General features: G+C 35.3%; 1 protein-coding gene across 1 annotated transcript; it reads right to left on the bottom strand.

The window, feature by feature from the left end:
* Positions 1-4,457: 4,457 nt before the first annotated feature.
* Positions 4,458-7,163, bottom strand: LOC128223198 (uncharacterized). The gene is made up of 2 exons (XM_052932489.1): positions 6,850-7,163; positions 4,458-5,836 (listed from the first exon to the last, which is right to left on the bottom strand). The coding sequence occupies exons 1-2, from the start codon at positions 7,161-7,163 to the stop codon at positions 4,477-4,479; spliced, it is 1,674 nt and encodes a 557-aa protein (XP_052788449.1). The 3' UTR covers positions 4,458-4,476.
* Positions 7,164-20,960: the final 13,797 nt, after the last annotated feature.

Below are 20,960 nucleotides of genomic sequence, written 5' to 3'. Positions count from 1 at the left end.
TATATACTAAAGGTAAGCATTTCCGCTTAGCTCGATTTTCCTGAGGCTCGAGGGAATTTCGTCGATATCTGAGAGTTCGAGCCAACGGTGTTCGACTGTATACTCACTCTTGTAGCCCCTGCATCTGGTTGAAACCACATACTTGCCCTGAAATATACATTGAGCACGAACGTAGACTGAAGGTAAATGGCTATTACCCGTGCCAGACATACCTTTCCATGTTCTTATTTTTTTCAATCCACCATGTACTACATCTTATATAATCGCTTTTGTAGACCCTGCATCTGGATACCATCACAATCACTCCCTAAAGGTACACATAGAGAAATACTGTAGTACCATGATTTATAAACAGTCGAAACCTGTTTGCTCGATATCTAAAGAGCCGGCCAAAATACTTCGAGCCTCGCGAGTATCGAGCCAAGCGGGAATGCTAATAAAGAGTATAAAAAAATCTGTCCTTGACATCCAGTTCGAGCCAACAAGGAAATCGAGCCAAGCGATTTCGAGCCAACGGGTTTTGACTGTATATATTTCGCCATACGGTGAATACTAGATTTGTGTTTTGAATATAGATCAAGTTTATCATGCGATGTTTAGAAAATAAAAACAACAACTAACCTTAGACAAATGCCAATATCAGATATAATTATATAACAACTGTATTTGTAGTGCCTTAACTATTTGCTTATAAATACTTTTTTTACAAAATGGGCTTGAGGTCGAGCATCAACAATGATTTTATACGTAACATAAGAGAGTCGTCGGGAGAACTCCAACGCTCGTCATTTTCATTTAAAAACGGGGGCATTTCTCTCCAGTTATTACAGCCGGAGCTGTGGGCCTTCCTATACAACTGTGTTTTGTCTCTGGCACCGTGTGTACCAAGTTTCATTTGAATATATTGAACGATTCTTTAGTTATAGGCAAGGTTAAATATCCTGTGTGCTATCGATGACGACAATGCCACTAAAACTAAGATTGTAAATCGGAAGAGTTGTTATGTTTTTTTTGTTTTTTTTATTAGACTTCTTCAACACCACACGCACACTTGTAACTGAATTTGTGTAATTCACTAGCGGCTCAGGCGGCCGCCCTAACATCGCCCAATTTTACTTTTTATTTCAATATAGGAGAAAAAGAGTAAAACAATACGCCCAAAATGCAGCATTTCGGACTAGAAATTGTTAAAATTTTCAAACACCAATTTGTTAAAATGTTAATGTCTGTTCGAGATTACATTGACATAAGGCCAATAAAATGTATTTGTATGTTGGCCTTGGCCAATACATTCATTATTGATGGGTTTAGTAAGAAAAAGGTCAAAGTCTCATTTAAAGCATTTTGGAAAGATTGTGTCCACACAATAGTCCAAGAAATGTTTGTCCAAGAATAAAGAAATGTCAATAGTAAAATGCTTTTGAGGAGTACGTAGTCCATAAGGGACTTTCGGGGGACAGTAGGTCATAAGTTGGTTTCCCAATTGCTTTGAGAGTCAGTAGGACAAAGGTCAAGCATGCCATGTGAGAAAACGTCAATCTTGCATATGTTTCTGACATTGAACAGTACACAGATGGCACATACATCTCTTGTTGGAATTAAATTATGACTATCACGTGAATTTCTATTTTTCTTAACATATAATTATAGATTAAGGTAGTAGGAACTTAATCTACGCATTATCCTATACATTTGTATATGAACTGATTTGAATTCTGCGTATGTTGCGGGATACATTTAGGGATAACGTTCCGGGTTACATTCCGCGGTACGTTTTAGGTTTCACTCCGGTGACGGTGTACATTCAGGGGTGCATTCCGGGGTATGTTCCAGGGTACGTTCCGGGGTGATTTTGGAATACGTTTCGAGATACATTCCGGGGTACCTTCCGGGGAAATTTCCGGGGTACGTTTCGGGGTACATTCCAGGGTACGTTTCGGGGAAAATTCCGGGGTACGTTCCGGGGAACATTCCGGGGTACGTTCCGGGGTACGTTCCGGCGTAGGTTCAGTGATACATACCGTTGTACATTCAGGGGTAAGTTACGGGGTACATTCAGGGGTACTTTACGGGGTACATGCCGGTGTATGGTTTAGGGAACATTTCGGCGTACATGTTGGGGTACATTCCGGCGTACGTTACGGGGGTACGTTTTGGGGAACATTCCGGGGTAACTTTCAGGTTTCACTGCGGGCACGTTCCGGGGTACATTCAGTGGTCGGTTCCGTGGTATGTTATTATCCGGGGCTTGGTCCGGGATACATTCCGGAGCACGTTTCGAGGTTCGTCCAATGTACGTTCTTAGGTACGTTTTGGGGTATATTTAGAAATAGGTTTCGGGGTTTATCTAAGAAACGTTCCGGAGTATGTCCCCGTGTGCGTTCAGTCATAGTAAAGTTCCGGATAACTTTCCGGTGTGCATTCGGGGTACATTCAGCGGCATTTTGTATACATTGGCACGTAAAAGATCCAGGGTTTCTCTGTCTGTGCACTACGCCCCCAAAACAACTAATACGACTAACACTCTCATGCATTTCAGGGGAAATAAAAGCTGCTAGAACATACGCTTCATTTTTGTAATACTTAATATTCTTAGGTAGTTTGGTCCCCAGCATGGTTTAAGAAACATAGCGCGACGGATCTGATTATATAGTGTAGGTGATGCTTCATTCGGAACTCCTCGGCCATTTTCTATCGAAACAACCTCGGTAGATATGGACGGTTTACAATGTCAAAAATCGTTACACTTTAACTACGCTGCCGTAGATCGCGTAGTAATTTCAATTTAGCAGTTAAACTTAATGACTTAACTCTTGAAAAACTTAATTATGTTTACGAAAAAACACTTCACTGGCAATCAATTTAAACTTAGATATATAAATACAAGGTTAATACAACATTTAATTAATAATATAATTCAAAACTTTACGTTCTGTTCAAAAACCCACAGCCTGCCTAAAATCGCAGCCCATTGACCTATGACATGACCTAGGTTAAGGCCTAGGCTACACTGTGTTATAGGTGTCAGTGGTCCCCTTTCTCATTTTCAAGGTATCACCCCTATACATAATTGATTTTGTTATGGAAAATTACTAGGGTATAAACTTAAAAGTATAAAAAAAAACCTAGAGCTTGCCTAAAATCGCAGCCCATTGACCTATGCCATGATCTAGGTTCATGCCTAGGCTACACTCTGGTATAGGTAAGAGTGGCCCCCTTTCTCATTTTTAAGGTATCACCGCTACAAATAATTGAAAAATTGATCGAAATGTCTACGGTGTTAGCTTATAAGTATCAAACACTCAGAGTCTGCCTAAAATTGCAGAGCAGTGACCTATGCCATGACCTAGGTTCAGGCCTAGGCTACACTGTGGTATAGGTCATAGTGGCACCCTTTCTCATTTTAAGGTATCACCAATACAAATAATTGAAAAATTGATCGAAATGTCTACGGTGTTAGCGTATAAGTATCAAACACTCAGAGTCTGCCTTAAATCGCAGAGCAGTGACCTATGTCATGACCTAGGTTCAGGCCTAGGCTACACTGTGGTATAGGTCATAGTGGCACCCTTTCTCATTTTAAGGTATCTCAGCTATAAATAGTTGAATAACACGGGGCTTATTGTCACATTATGCGACCGAAATTCCGCAGACTGCATAATATCGCAGTTCAGTGGCCTATGCCATGGTCAAGAGCAACACCTATGCTCTACTAAAATAATACTTATAAATATGCTTTGGTAACATTCCGATGATTCGGTGCTAGCACCGTGGTTGCGGTGATATTACCGCTGTGTTGCGGTGCTGCGGTGCTAACTTCACGCACATATTATAATTACTTATTTACAACAGTGATCACATTTCAGAATCAATGAAAAACTCAGTTATACCACACCAACTTAATGTTTCGTTTTACAAAGTTAATGAGAAAAAAGCAAAAAAGAACATATTTAATTTCAAAATGTTATTAATATCTAGGATAAATGTGCTCACAATAATACCCCTGGCCATATTCATGCTTGAAATTATGCAAAATGAAATTGTATGTATCCAAATATATGCTTTATCTACCGCGTCGATTCGTAAATGACGTCACCGCTGTGTGCGCGGATGTTTGATATGGACATTGCAGTGCATGCAGTTAAAATGTTAAACATGTTTTTCACATTTTAAACAATAACCATATCAATCATATTTCTGACAATATGTACCAATTTTGTTTTCTAAATACATACACTATATATAAACATATCCAATTGAAATAATAAAATGTATAATAAATGACTGCACTATTGTATAACTGGAATTACATTGAAAAATGCTAATATGATATTAACAATATCCACGTCAAAGTCACCTGATACATGTACAACTAAAAGATCAGTATACACCACACTTAATTAATCAATTATCTTACACATATACATGACATCAGCTGGACATACAAATAAATTATATCCTGATCTGGCTCAGAGTTCAACACAGCTTGACAACAATGATATTATTGTCTCTACCCCCAACAATGAGGCTGGAGGTAGCTTCACTGAACCATACTGACTCAGGGTAAACAGTCCCTGTGACAACTGTGGCCAACTTCTGCCTCCCTTCCCGGTCTACCTGTAACACAATGCGAGAGTCAAACCCACACACAAACACATGGCCACTGGGGCTGACGCATAGTGCAGTGGGCGTCTGTAATTCAGGATCTTCAAATGTATATAACACTTGTCCGACTTTATCCAGTGTTACTAATTCATGGTCAGAGCTTTTTGTAACATAAATTCTCTCCCCATCAGGACTAACAGCACAACTGGACAATGTGTTGAGGTAAGACTTGCTATCATATATTTTGTTCTTCATTTGCCCATCAATTGTGTATCGGTAAAGGACGTTTTCGGTGCATACATACAACTGGCCCTGATGATGGGCAATGTAACTGATGTGATAGTCTGTGGTGAACTTTCTCACTGCCTGCAGCTGCCCTCTGGTCATCGTCAAAAAGTGGACCTCATATAGGACATTATAATCATTAACAGCTACAGCAACCTCGTTGCCAGAAATATAACACATGTGCCAAGGACTTGCAGGAAGATCATTATGATCAATGATCTTGTACTGCTGGTTCAGAAGCTTTACTCTGTTGTTGATAAAATCACAAATGACCACCTCTCCACTGGGCAACTCACAAATACCTGAAATATTGCATTGTATTCCATCTTTTTTTATTTGCACTGAAAAGCGACTTTGACTTTCAGTTTTATACACATGGACGGTATCTGTTGTTTTTGACATGGAAAGTTCAATTTCAACATTCCCAAGGTTATTAAGGTTTCGTAGAAATTGCGTAACGCTTTCATCAGATTTGAACTTCATTCCTTCTTTTGGCCTTTTCTGTATATTTTGCACCATACTATTTGTCTTACTCAACATAGTTTGACATTTTATAAACCCGATGTAAGAATTGGTCTCCTTGAGTTTGCCAGTAATCTGCTGTAGTTTATCCACCATGGTCTTCAGTTGGTCATTCATATGGGCACAAGTGTCCAAATCATCTTTCGAACTCTGGTCTAAATCTTTCCTCAAACTATCCAACTGTTCAACAGTGTTTTTCTCCAGCTCGTCTAAGATCTTGTTTATCTCTTTGCGGAGATCCTTGATTTCAGCAATGAGGTTTTTGTAGGAGTCCCTTAGTGAGGCTCGGTCTTTCATCCTGGCATTCCTGAGCTCATCCAGCATGCTCCTCATCTGGTCCACTGCTGCTGGCAGCTGCTTGAATTCTTTTGTTTTCAGGAAGCCCCTCGCCATGTCAGGCAGGTGACTGATACTGCTACATAGCCTGGAATACATATATGCATGTCTTACTCAATAAGCCTAGCCAGGATGAATTTCACATGGAAAAGATTGGAGTTTGAACATGTATATCTTAGCATATTTTCCTGGCGATATTTAGCAACGATCCATCTTCAAAGTACCAGTCAAACTGTTTGATCGGTAATCATGTAACGTACAAGACTGATAAAAATCGCAGACAACATTAAAGAATAAAATAAAAGAATGTGAATTTAATGTGGTAGCTGCTGACAACATTACATGTTTTAGTTTGATCTTGATATTGATTTTCAAGAACATCTCAAGAAAATAACCTTTGACCAATAAATCTTACGATCAATAGTCATCTAAAATAAACCTAAAATGTTTAAGGACTCTACACTAAATTATTTAGAAGTTATTGACCGCAAATGACTTTTTTAGTAAAGGTCAACGCGACCTACAGCATTTATATCTGACTAACCATTTTCTGACCGCATACTAAATGTAAGGACTCTAGAAGTGTGTCAAAAGTCACTGATCAAAGACTTTAAATTACATGAGTGGTAGTGATACTATTCAATTGAAAAATAAATCAATTCCATTTTTTCTCCCATTAAAACCATTAGAGAGATAGAGTCATGATACAGAAATCATCACTGTATTTTTTAATCAAGAGTTGAAACAGAAACGTTTGATATTTGAAGAAAAACCTGAACTTTTGAAGCAATATACCGAGGGGGGGATTGTGCACCGTTGATATTTGATGTCGTTTAAACGTGATTTGCTCCCGGGGGTATTTCGATTTTGGCAGGCTTTATTCGAGTTTATTTTCTCAATTAATACAAAATCATCGGCAGAAAATTGCTATGCATACGTACTATATATTCCAGTCAAATTATTTCGAAGTTTCATGGCAATATATATTTATCATATAAACGAAACATAGGAGAGACACATCTCAAAACTATGCCGTGTCCATTTAAGTTTGGTTGGATATTTAACTCAGGGAACAATAAGTTTCTGACGATAAACACTCACCTGTGGTTGAGAGCCACACATACACTGCAGCATAATTCCTTGTGGTCATCACAGTGGACATTAAGCTTGTCTCCGTGTTGGTCACATTTATCTAGGGAGAACCCCGACCACATCTGTATTTCTCTACGCCCGTACACAGTATGCTTCTTGAAGTAAACCCCATGCACGCCCACACACTTGTCACACAGATAGTGTTCACATTGTGGACAGAAGTGTTGGGCTTCAGTGTTTAAGTCATCTTCCTCACACTTGGAACAATTGTAGTCACGAATCAGGTCAGATCCCTTATAAATGGATGATCCTCCAGAGGCCATTTTCTTCTTCTAATCATAACATTACTGTTCATTAAAAATTAAAAAAAAACTCTGCATACTACTTGTGTCACAGATATCAACACATTTTTATTCCATTATGCTGATCATTTACTTCTGTTTCGCTGAGTATTCCAATACGGTAACCAACATTACTTCATGCATGAGTAGACTGGCTTTGTTATTTTGTGACAGTGCGTGTCTCCTGTTTAGTTTTGTAAGGCCTGTATAATGTGAACAGGAACTTTGTTAAATAGTTCGCATCTGGGTTTGTCAATTCTATAATGTATTAACCTTTTAGCCTTTTTTGGGACAGAAAATCATATCCGATGGGTATTTTAGGAAACTTTGTCCACAAAATAAATAGAGATCATTTGAACCCACTCTTGCTCACAGTGGTCACAGATTGGTTCAGAGAGAACAATACTCGATACCATATAGGAAGGCTATCTTTTAAACTGTGAGTAGGAGTGAACTAACACTGTGAAAACCAGAAGTATGTTTCCAATTTGCTTTGTGAGTCAGTAGCCCAAACAGTATGCATACAGACATAAGGAAAGATTTATGATTTATATGGAATCATGAAATATAGTAAAATATGAATTGCACTTCATCAAAAGATGACAGGCTATGGATTTAAAATCGAATTTCTTAGGGAAAAGAACGTACTTTTGTAGTTTTGAATAGTTTTAAAATAGTATATATACAATGTATTTCGTTCTTTCAACAACTTTATTCAATCTGGCATAAGTTTCAAGTTTCTGACAATATACATACAGAGGACATAATGTATACAAACATCTCTACTTGCAATTGTATAACGCTTCTCAAATGAATTGCTTTTGTTCCTTACAAAAATATAGATAAAGGTACTATCCAACTGCTCCACGCATAAGTCAACAGTTTTGTATATAATTTGAGTTCCAGAAATATTTCGGGATACGTTTCTGGATCAATACCTGGTATATTCCGGGGTACGGAATATCATATCGGCGTCAATATCGGTGATATTTTGTTTATTGCAAAAATGGTTAAATGACCAAAGAGGTTCTATGGTCATTATAAAGGTTTTATCACAAATAAGCGTATTTTTTAATTCATTCATTCACACCCATATGAATTACTCTTTGCGGTACATGGGAAGTGAAAGTCTCAAGAACATACGCTTAGTCAGTGCAAGAGTTATTCATCTTTGCTAAGTAGTCTATATATAAAGACATCAATTGGTCCTGAAAACATAATCACAAGCCGCTGTTTCAACAAGAGATCGAAGGTTTGATTTCCCGCATCAGCATACTAATCGCCTTCTTAGAGGACTTCAAACAATAGTCCTGTGTTACATTGTTATACACTGGTGCGCGTAAAACCCCCAGGGCTACTCTATCTATGATATACCAGCCAAAATAACGAATGCGACTAACACATCAGACATCGATGCACGTAAAAAGCTGGGCTGCTTTAACCAGGGTTACATTCTGTCTGTGCACTTCGCTTCAAAAACATATACGACTAAAACTCTTATGAAGTGCAGGTGAAATAAAAGCCGCAAAACATACGCTGAATATCAACAAGAGGTAATATTCTTATGTAGTTTGGTTCCCAGCATAGTTTAAGAAGCATAGCGAGGGATCAGATGAGATAGTGTACGAAATGCATATGTGAGCTTCATATCAACAAGAAACCCCGAGAGTTTACGATTGAAAAGAACTTGTATGGGTTCCGCCTTATCAACAGTTAGAACAATTGAAACTTTGAATTAATTCAAGAACATTCATAAAGTCTTCAATTCTAAATTTTGAAGAAAAAAAGAAAACAATGGATGGTAAAAACAATAAGAGATATAGGCTAAGAAATCCAAGAAGCTCTCTCATTTATAACATAGCAATTAATTTGACTGTTTGAGGTTAATGAAATTGAGGATATTGTATGTCTTTGACAATATGTATTAGCTGGCTATCACATCTGTCAATTTAATACAGAGGACTTTATGGGATGGACACCTTCAAAAACACAATGGTTAAGGAAGAAACACTTCCTAATGTTTCTGACTGGAGTGAGGAAACGACCCTAATAATATTGATGACGAGAAAGCCCACTTCCACATCATAACCCAAAACTCATCGATATAAATCTTTTATAAGTAAAAACAAATGACAGTCTGTAAAATGTTTTGCAATCGTATCACTATAAATTATATCCATGAACTGGGTATATATTACTGCATCATTGGTTGACAAATTCACTATTATTTCAGATTCAAATTGGTGATGATAATGCAACATTGACATCAGATGTTTAGCCTGGTGGAAGCAGGGAGGACATTCTCACAGCGACCTCTTCACATATTTATTTAAACATATTTTGTTCAACATTGTTATATATATATATAATTATCGAAGTTGACATTAAATACAATTTAAATATTACGCAATGATCAACAGAGAGAGAGAGATTTATGACATGCTGAGCATTACTGACAAACTAACTAACTTATATACAGGATTCTCTTCATATTTTATGTTTCTAACATTTTATAAATGTTTAGAACCGTTAACTTCTATTCACTGCTCAATCATGGGCGATGTGTAGCTAACTAAATAAAGATATTGAAAAAGAAAATGTCAACTTTGTTTTCACATTTTCCCACAAATCTGTATTTAAGTATAAAGTTTCATTGTGATTGTCGTTTCCACATTAGACAAAAAAGTCATGTCCACAGCAAACGTTCAAGGTTATGACGCTGTTTCACTCTGTACATTTACACATGAGCCATGTTCATTTTCCTTTAATTCTATCTGAAATTAAAATAATGATATACTGAGTCTATTGCTTAATCCATTTTGTATCATTGCACTTGTAATATATATCAAACAATTTTAGCGCTCAATTTATTTTATTATTTCTACGTGTACACTTGAACTGGATCTTTAGAATTTCTTCTTGATTTGTAACAACTTCCAGTTACCTTCCATACTGACTGAGTGGCTAAACTGAAAGGAAGATATAACACAAATTGTATTTGAATGGTATGAACATTTGATTTATTTACACAAACACAGTAGATGCAAGACTCTAATGTTGGATTAATTGAAGGATAAACATCCTTGATTTTCAATTTGCAAGACACTCACTGTAAATAGATCATCAGATAGATGGTAAATGGTCACTTATAAGTCATGGTATTTATTTGAGATAAGAGCTTTATATCAATACAACTCAATACACATTTACTTTCTCTAAATATGATCAGATTTTCTAGTGAATGAAGTTCCATTATGTATGCATGTTAAGGATTAAAAAAGTACTTACCTTTAAGACTATGGACAAATACCTCGATGTAGAAATTGTAGCTGGAATGTATTGATTTATTCCCAGAAGAAAATCAATTTTTCTTTCTATAAATTTCAAGAAAAGGAAAGGAATAAAACAGGATTAGTATGGAAAGCCATTCTGCTTATCAGCAATGTTTACACCTGACCCATCCGAGCCTCGTTCTGGGCACCTCATGTTTTATTCATGAGGATAATATTAAGAAAGGTATATGAAGAGAAATTTAGATTGGAGTACAATCTAACCAGCGAAGCCTGCTTTGAAAAGCTGAAGATTTTTCTGGCTGGTTAGTGAACGTTCTGCGTTGAATTTTTCGCTGCTACTGGCTGGTAAGTGAAGCCTTTGTGTAAAATTTAAAGCTATTACTGGCTGGGCTGTGACGCCTTACGGTGAAGTTAAAGCTGTTACTGGCTGGTAAGTGAAGCCTGCTCTGTAGAGTGGAAGTTTGTACTGGCTGGTCAGTTAAGCCTCTGCGATGATTTGAAGCTGTTACTGGCTATTCAGTGAAGCATGCGTTGTAATTTTAAAGCTGTTATTGACTGGTCAGTGAAGCCTCTGCGGTAAATTTGAAGCTGTTACTGGTTGGTCAGTGAAGCCTCAATTAAAAAAATGTTTAAATATTTCAAAAAGGAACAATAGATGTCGAAAACAATGGTTCTTATGAAGGCTACCAAGTTTAATTTCAAAGAAATGAGCATAACACACGATATTTCTACCTCATGAGACTAAAGTAGACCACAGTTAATCTTTTAGCATTCACCAATCATTTAATATTTTTGCGCATTCTGCTATTAAATACACAGTTACAATCATGTTATCAGTTATAAGTATTTTCCGTAAATGCATTATTTAGTAAGTAGTTTATGGTTTATCAGTCAAAATGTATGTTTGTTATAGATGTGTATTCATTGATTTTGAATAAGAGTGTCATTTTAAGACATTGGTATTTGGCCAATGCACACACTCACTCATCATAAAATAATAAACGCACGGATTTTGAGAACTCTACAGCAAACTGTTCACAATTTATTGATTTTAAGCCATTTTAAGTAAAGATCAACACGACTATGACCTTTAACCAATTAACCCTTTACCTTATATGGGCATCTACTGATCATGACAAAGTACTCTAAAGAAGTCATTTAAAGGTAACATAACTTTGCAAGCGAAACAAAACCCAATTTATTGTTTCAGAATTTGGATAAAAAAAAAGGATTTGCATTTATGGAAATGTCCTTTTACAACATAAATATTGAACGTAACAGGGTATGTTCCGGTATACATTCCGGATTACGGTCCGGGATTCATTCCGGTCTACGTTCCAGGGTATGTTCCAGTGTATGTCTTGGGATTCATTCCGGTGTACGTTCCGTAGTACGTTCCGTAGTACGTTCCGGAGTACGTTCCGGGTATGTTACGGTGAACGTTCCGGGATACATTCTAGGGTATGTCCCGAGGTACGTTCCGGTGTTCGTTCCGGGGTCCATTCCGGGCAATGTTACGGGGTACATTCCGGGTTGCGTTTCGAGGTATGTTCCGGGATATGTTCCGGGGTACATTCAGGTTTATTATTATACGCTGGTGCACGTAAAAAACAGGTTGCTCAGTCTGTTCACTTCAGCCCAAAACAACTAATACGACTAACAAACACTCTCATGCATTTCAGGGGAAATTAAAGCTGCAAGATCAACGCTTAATGTTCGCAAGAGTTAATATACTGGTGGTTTGGTTCCCAGCATATTTAAAGAAGCATAGCGAGGGATCGGATAATATATTGTAGGTGGTGCTTCATATCAACAAGAAACCCGAGAGTTTAATTAACCCACTTTGTAATAATTGAATTCGGTAACGATTTAATATTAGAAAATAAAAGCAGGATCTTGGACAGTCTATTTGAAGCTTTTCGGCTTTGTAAACTGATAGTATGAGTAAGTGCTTAAGCGTCATCTTTCGATAACTAAATAAGGTGCAAATTGAAATGAAATTGATCAGGTTTTAATTGATTATCAAGTCTCATTACTTTACATTGCAACTCAATTGAAAAGAACTTGTCTGTGATTCGCCTTATCAACAATTGGAACAATTGATTTTTTTTTTAATTATTTCAAGAGCATTCAAAAAAGCCTTTCAATTATAAATTCTAACATTATTTTTGTCAAGTAAACCACTAGAAACATGTATTTTCATATTTTTCTTTGAATTAAATTGGTCCTAAAAATGAACTCTTCATGTATATATTTGCTAAACAATTATTTGAAATCTTGCAAGTTTTGTTTAACATATATAGATATCATTTTTGTCTGTAGTGGGAGTAAGGAGTACAATCTAGTCAGCGAAGCCTGCTTTGTAAAGTTGATATTTTACTGGCTGTTCAGTGACCATAATGCGTTGAATTTGTAGCTGCTACTGTAGTGAAGCCTTCGTGTAAAATTTAAAGCTGTTCCTGGCTAGGCAGTGAAGCCTTGGCTGGTAAGTGATGCCTGCTTTGTAGAGTGGAAGCTTTTACTGGTTGGTCAGTAAAGCATCTGCGGTGAAATGGCTGTTACTGGCTGGTCAGTGACGCCTGTATGTAAAAAATGAAGGTATTACTGTCTCGTTAGTGAAACCTTTGCGATGTAAATTTAAAGCTGTTACTGGCTGGTCAGTGAAGCCTCTGCGGTGCAATTGAAGCTGTTACTGGCTGGTAAGTAAAGCCGTCGATGTAAATTTGAATTTGTTACTGGCTGGTTAGTGAAGCGTCCTGTGTAAAATTTAAAGCTTTTACTGGCTGGTCAGGTACGCCTTCGTGTAGAATTTAACGCTGTTACTGGCTGGTAAGTGAAGCCTTCGAGTAAACTTTTGAAGCTGTTACTGGCTGGTTAGTGAAGTTTTCGACTAAAATGTGAAGCTGATACTGGCTGGTAAGTGAAGCTTTCGAGTAAAATTTGAAACGGTTACTGGCTGACCAGTGAATATTTCGTGGACAGTTTAAAGGTTTTACTGGCTAGTTAGTGAAGCCTTCCTCGTAAATTCGAAGCTGTATCTGGCTGGTTAGTGAAGCCTGTGTTTCAAATTCGAAGCTGTTACTGACTGGTCAGTAAATCCAGCGTTGTTAATTACGAAGCTGATAGTGATTATTCAGTGAAGCCTGCGTTGTTATTTCGAAGCATTTACTGATTGGTCAGTGAAGCTTGCGTTGATAATTCGAAACTGATACTGACTGGCCAGTGATGCTTGCGTCGTAAATTCGAACTAGTTACCGATTATAACTGGCTATAAATTCGATCTTTTTTCAAATACATTGTACATTATTAGTTTTAAGATAAATTTAAAACACTTAAATAAATTACAAACCGATAATCGTTGATAACAGAGGGTCTATATATTCTGTTTACATTCCGGTCTTAAGGTAGTACGACCATAACGCGTATCATTGTAAACCAATATCAGCTTGATGATTTCTTAAAGAGTATTATTTCCTGGATTAAAAAACAAAATATAATTTTCAAAAATCAATGTTAATTTAACTACCATACCCCTATTTCAGATAAAAACGACATCACTAGACAGACAACTCCTTCTTTTCATTTAAAATTCAACATTTTGGTTATAATTTGGTTTTAGAGTAACAAGAAATATTTAAGCTCTCAATGCAATGCAATGTAAAAGTTTGAACATCGACGTTTAAAAACATAATCAACAAGTTCTCGAAATATGTATGACATGTTCTTTAAAAATAATTTGCTTTAACCTTTTTGCAAATATTGTGCAAAAAATGTTTAACTGTCCCTTTTAATAAAAACAGAGTTTGGATTCGAACCTGTACCATGAAATTCTCAAAATATTTATAGTCCTGTGCTTAACAACAAGGGCGTTAGCCTTCATATTGAATATATTCAACTGGAGGTTGACATAAGGGATGTGGATCCTTAAATCAACTGTGCCCTTGACATGCTATCTTATCTACTCATATTAAACTTTATTTACGCGTGTTTGTCAATTTTGATCTTCTCATGCTTAGCCATCAACCCTACATTCTATACCTCAACTTAATGTAAAATCGGACTAATTTCGACTTGATTTTATTGAAAATAATTTTCACATGGTTGTACGTTCATTATAAATATATGTTTTGTAACAATTTAGTAGTCGACGCTTTCAGTTTTTGTCGAGCAGTATAAACCATCTTACTATAAAGTGTCATTGACCGAATAATTTGATAGCGGACGGAAGGTTTAGAATTAAATTCATTAATAAATGGACTCGCAATATTTCGAACTCAAACTAAAACCTCCTATTCCTTATATTGCCTGTATTACATTTATAAATATCAATACAACAATATATTCATTTTAAGTTTATTTTTACTGGAACCTACTTATTCGCAATTCAATCATTTAACTTCTATGATAGTACACTGCAACTTTTAAGTTCTAACAGCAATTTATAACAATGTCCGACAATCAATCATTAGAGGCCGCGTCTAAAGGGATACATGTTTGCAATTGTCAATAGGGAAGTGTATACGAATAAATTTTAGTTATGAAAAAAAAGATTTGTTAATGATATCGATTCTTATTCAACTTTACTTAAAATTTGCCGTCAATAACCGTTTTGATTCGTAAAAAAAATCCAAAACGTCATATAAAACGAATAAGCCTAATGTTTAAAACAGGAAATTAAAAAAGTTATTCTCTCTGTTTTTGTATTGACTGTACTTTCTGTGAAAACGATTTATATACAAGCTGTGGTAGTAAATAAGCATGTGAGAATTTACGGGCATATTGTGAATAACAGTTTAAATTATGCTTTTGATAACAACAATAAGTGCCTGAACACGACATTAATTGATTATTAAATTTAAGTGATATAAAGTACAAAGCTTAATTCATACGATTTTACTAACAAATATAAGTCGCAATAACGAAATTAACACAATTCAAATTTAACTGATATAAAATGAAAGTTCAAAGCGTAATTCACACGATTTAAAACAAACATTAATGAATAAAAGTAGGCCGAAAAGGATTAGGCCGAAATGATATCTCGGCCGAATCGACCCGACACCAATAATTTTATCGGTCATAATGCATGTACCAGTCTAAATAATTACGCATGCCGGAGACGACCGAGTAACTACGATCTAGAAAGTTGATTAAACCGTCATAGTTCGGCTATGTCCGTGTTTATTCGGTATGTTAACAATTGTATATATTGCCACATGACTTTATTGAGCCAATTGGGCATCGATATTTTTCACGTGGGTCAAAAACTAGGTGACTAGGTCCAATCTGGAACACACTAGAGGCATTATGTTTGGTCTAAAATTCATGAAACTTAATCAGAATGTTTCATGAACATCAATAGATATCTTTTAATATTCAATAAAACCCATTCAGCCGCGTCTTTGATGCCTAACATCAACATTTGTCTTTTATATATGTATTCTCTTTATAAAGAACTTAAAAGTTCTTCAAATATCTATGGTAAAATGTACTTCCAATGAAAAACATTCTCAGGATTTTGTCCCTGTAATAAATGGGTCAGTAGCTATAATGGAGGGGTCATGGTTATGTAACAGAAAATGGACGAGCGTTCCTCACATAAGACATCACCGTGTAAATCTACAATGTTTAAAGCCATCTTACCAGTAGCCAAGAATATGCTGAATTGTTTCTCTAGACCTTGATTTTTCGTTACCCGTACAAAGTTGTTTTCTCATTTGAGTATAATTCTGGACACGTTGAAGCTATTAACCCCCCCTGGGAAGCTGAAATCCGGTATGCAATATCATTAACTCCTTAAATTAAAATGTACATGTAAGTCAGCGTTGTGCGCAATGCTTATCTCTATTTGTAAATGTGTAAGTTTCAGATGGTGAAACACTATCTGCAGAAAAGACGAGCGATTCAGTAATAAAAAAAATAACATCTTGATTGTTGAACCAGGAAAAATCTGCGTTCATCAATTCAGTTTTAACTGGATGGTAATGGGAGTTTTTAAATGTAAATGATGCCCATTTAGAAAATCTTCCCATGGTGTGCTGATTTGTTGAACAAAGATTTTTAATTGTAAATATGTTCATTTTAAACTTTCAAATATATATATATATATATATATATATATATATATATATATATATATATATATATATATATATATATATATATATATATATATATAATTAAAATGTACATGTAAGTCAGCGTTATGCGTTATATCATATATATATGATAGTTTAAAATGAACATATTTATAATAATATATATATATATATGACTGATAGATATTGTCAACAACCATCTATTTTTGTAAAGACTTGAACTAGAAAGTTAATAAACAAACACAAATGTAAATGTCATCGTGTGATATGTTACTGACCGATTAGACAAATAGTTCAACAATACGCGATAGTGTACATGTTAAGATAAAAAGAATATTCACATTTTTTGAACTTGTTTGATAGAAGTCAAATAACATTTAGGTCGCTTCAAACTGTACGTTTCCTTTGATGGGAATTAGCTATCTTGATCCTTGAGCACTAAACACATTTAGGGTCAATCTATACTGCAGGATTTTGTTTTTAAAATAATAATGACCTAAAATTGAGTCTTCTTGCTCAAAAGCCATTGTTTGTCTCAATTTGAAACAACAATGAAAGTTTTTTTACATATTCATAAAATATACGAATGTATGTTAAACTAATTATAATATTTGTTTTAAGCAGGAGAAAGTCATTTAGTCCTTCCGCATAGCATACATGACTGTAACCTATGAAAGTCAAGATATATATCAGCTGTTTAAGCGCACTTATTTTGATCATATCTGTGTACGATATAAACGAGGGCAAAAGGCTGATCATAAACCGCATGCCGAAAGAGATAAACAAAATAAGAATGCGAGCTTGACATAATGTGAACTGATGACTTTCGTTGTGAAAAAGTTAATCAACATTATAAAGACAGTTCAATTTTGAGTTGAACAGAGAAACAACCTTTGCTTTGCGCTGAACCAAAAAAAAATCAAAACGATTACATGTACTAGTTTTACTTTTTTGCAACAGTGGTACACAAACTTATACGAATATGTATAATTAAGCTTTTAAAAAAATAAGTGTAATTTTTTTAAAGAATTTAAAATAACAGAAAATGTGTAAAAAATATTATTACAGATTAAATTTCTGGCTAAATCAACCCCCGGTTTCCAACTGTCTAACGCGTTTTTGTATTTGTGTGTTCCACTCCTTTTGTTTTGAGAAAGTCTTGAAGCTCCGGACAACAGTTAAAACCAAAAGGAAAACAAAGATCATCTTGGTTTGATATCGGAGAGTTGATGTTTGATAAGTAATTCATATACTATATACTATTAATACTTTGGCATACACAACTTCAATGTCACCTTTCATATTAATAACGTGTGCAGCTAACTATTTCATTCTTATAAATTGTGAGACAAGGATTGTTTGGGTCCACCGCAGATTTTATTTATGAAAACCTGGATATTTGGACGTATAATTTATCAATAACGTCCACTACAGTATCAGTTTACACATCTACGTATAACGTTTGAAAGGAAAACGGGAGTCTGTGGAATTTTAAAATTGTTCTTTATACATGAGCTGTCAGTTTTTTTTTACAACTTACATAGTTCTATATGAAAGGAATAACATAAAGTTTTGTCTGCATAACCGGTGTTATAAAAAGACATGCATGTTTCAACCTTGTCGGTGATTATATTTTTATATTATAAATTGTACATTTTAACCTATCAAGAGTTTTTGTTTTCTGTGGCTCTTGAAATATTCAAACAATAAGAATACGCATTTGTAGATTTGTTTTCTTTTGGAGACCTTTTTAGTGGGGCTGTTACAAGCCAATTTTGGTAGAATCGTGCACTTTGGGTTTAAAGCATGTTACTTGGCACACATAAACAACCCCTACTGATTATTTTTAGATTTGGACCTAAGTCAGCAGCGCAGTTAGTTATCTGATGAATTATCACATAACAAGTATTTTTGAAACCGAAAGCCTGCTTTCTGATATGTATAAAATAAAGCCATGTTTGGCCGATATAGTTTTGAAGAGACCATGTCCTTTCAGAAATCTTTCAGGTGAGCTACAGATCAATGAATGATTACCTAGGTTTCAACCCAGACGAACTTACTTTAATTTCTTCTAGCATGACTTAGCTTTTTGTTCTTAAAATGAGAGTTGAAACATGTTTTTAACGAGATGCTGGCTGAAACAAATCCTCGTCTGATTGAACAGTCAATCTGGCTGCTGACATATACATAGACAAGATAAGATATATCCACGTTAATATTGTACCCTTTGTGATAATACACTGAGAAACTTTGCCTAACCTATAAGTTATGCTCTTTCTAACAAATATCCCAATATGATCCGACTTAAAATATACATCGCTGCAATATCTGAAGTTTTGAACAAATTCGTTGAGCTGATTTCAACAACAGTTTGACACTACGGTTTTCTGTGGGATCTGCAAGACGCTTTAAGTTATGTGCCCATTTGATGGGCTAAAATACTGAAGACACAATTTCCCCTTCCCCTGACAATAAAGTACAGAATATTACAACTGATTAGTTTGACGTACATCCGTCAATGGATTAAAGTCTAATTAAAATAGACAATCGTGAATATTACCATGTTCATGAATGACCTTTACCTTGAATACGAAAGCACAAACCATATAATCTACATAAAGTATCATGCTGTTATGCGACTCTGTGAACAACGTCTAATTAATAGACACAAAAATACCGCAAATAGGTGAGTCGACTTCATTGATCAGTTCCTTTGAGATGACAGCATCAATGTTAAAGTCCTAGTCAGAAATCTGTTGTTAACATTGTGAAATTCTCCGTTTGTAATGTTAATGGTCCTTAACGAGCAGATCATAAGCCACTTGTTTTTCCTCAATTACGTTTTTGTAACTCTTTTTCCTGATAACACATTAATATATCCGCGTTTATCCCCGTTACCGAATTATCTTTTATTGTTACATTAACTATGTAAAATACGTACCTTGAAGGTATGGTTTCTATTGAAGTCCCGAATGACGGTTACTGCACTACAATTATCCAGCCCTTATATTGAAAAGAAAAAAGGAAGGGGATAGCAGTCTGGCCCCATTTGAAATGATTCAGGTGCAGATTTAAGGATAATTATATATTTTTAAGTTTTACGAAATCTACCTTTCAATTAATAGGACGAAAAAATCATTGCGTATCATAGTTTGCATACAATTCCATTTATTAACTAGACGGATGTTTTTTTTATAAACCCCAGAATGTTAAAGATGCACTTTTACTCCCAAGTAAAGTTTACCACATTTAATAATATTGTTTTAATATTCAAATAAGGATCAATACATGTCAAAAACAATGGTTCTTATGAAAGATATCGAGGTTGTTTGAAAAAAAAATGAGCATAAAACAAGGTATTTCTACCTTATGAGACTATAGTAGACCACAGTAAATATGTTAGCATTCATATACGACATCCCAAAACGAGTGTTTTAAAATTGTATAGCAGTTTGATGTTGCTGTCAAAGTATCGTTAACATGGCAAGCACGTCAAAAAATCTGGTATTGAGAGACTAAGAACAAAGATTTGTTCCGAAAAAAGCATAGGAAACACACAAATACACACACGCACGCACGCACGAACGCACACACACACACACACACACACACACACACACACACACACACACACACACACACACACACACACACACACACAAACAAACGTACGCCTACTATCTTTATTTCCCATTGCCCTTCGGTGTGGTTCAAAAAGGTTATTTTCCCTTATGTATTTGAGTTGTCATTGACTTTAAGACTACCATCAAACAATAGTCCATTTGAATAAACAAGGATATTCGTTACCTCTATTAACCCAATCCAAAACTTAAAAAAAAAAAAAAAAAAAAAAAAAAAAACTCAAAAACAAAAAAAATACTACTACTACCATGGAAGAGGCCATGTAATAAGACATTCTAAGCTAAGACAGTGAAAGTGGGAAACACAACGCAGGACACCACAGACAGCACGCATATGCATAAAAAAGGTTAATGAATAAATGTTTGGGTTAGAATTAAAAGTTCACAGATTTGAAATAGTTGCACAAAACCTCACTTGACAAACATGTTTGTAAAAGCGATCTCATAAGTAAAGAGAACGATCGGTGATGCAAATACATATAATGTTAAATTTTACTCTCGCCTTGAGGAATGATTGTATACTTTCAATAACTTATGGTGCGGTTGCAATTATCATCATTGGACTCGGTTTGAAAAAATGGATATACATTAACAGTTGAGTTAAACCAATCGAACGATTTAATATCAGATAGAAAACCCGTTATCTTTATATAGCTATATATATATATATATCTAATAGTTTGTGTAAATTGCGCTGCAATCTAATCATAACAGTTCGATCGTTATTGCTGTGTTTTAACGATCAAA

The sequence above is a fragment of the Mya arenaria genome, chromosome 17 (genome assembly GCF_026914265.1).
Source record: "Mya arenaria isolate MELC-2E11 chromosome 17, ASM2691426v1".
Classification (NCBI taxonomy): domain Eukaryota; kingdom Metazoa; phylum Mollusca; class Bivalvia; order Myida; family Myidae; genus Mya; species Mya arenaria.
Note: the sequence above shows the minus strand (reverse complement) of the source record. Positions and strands in the feature narration are given on the sequence as shown.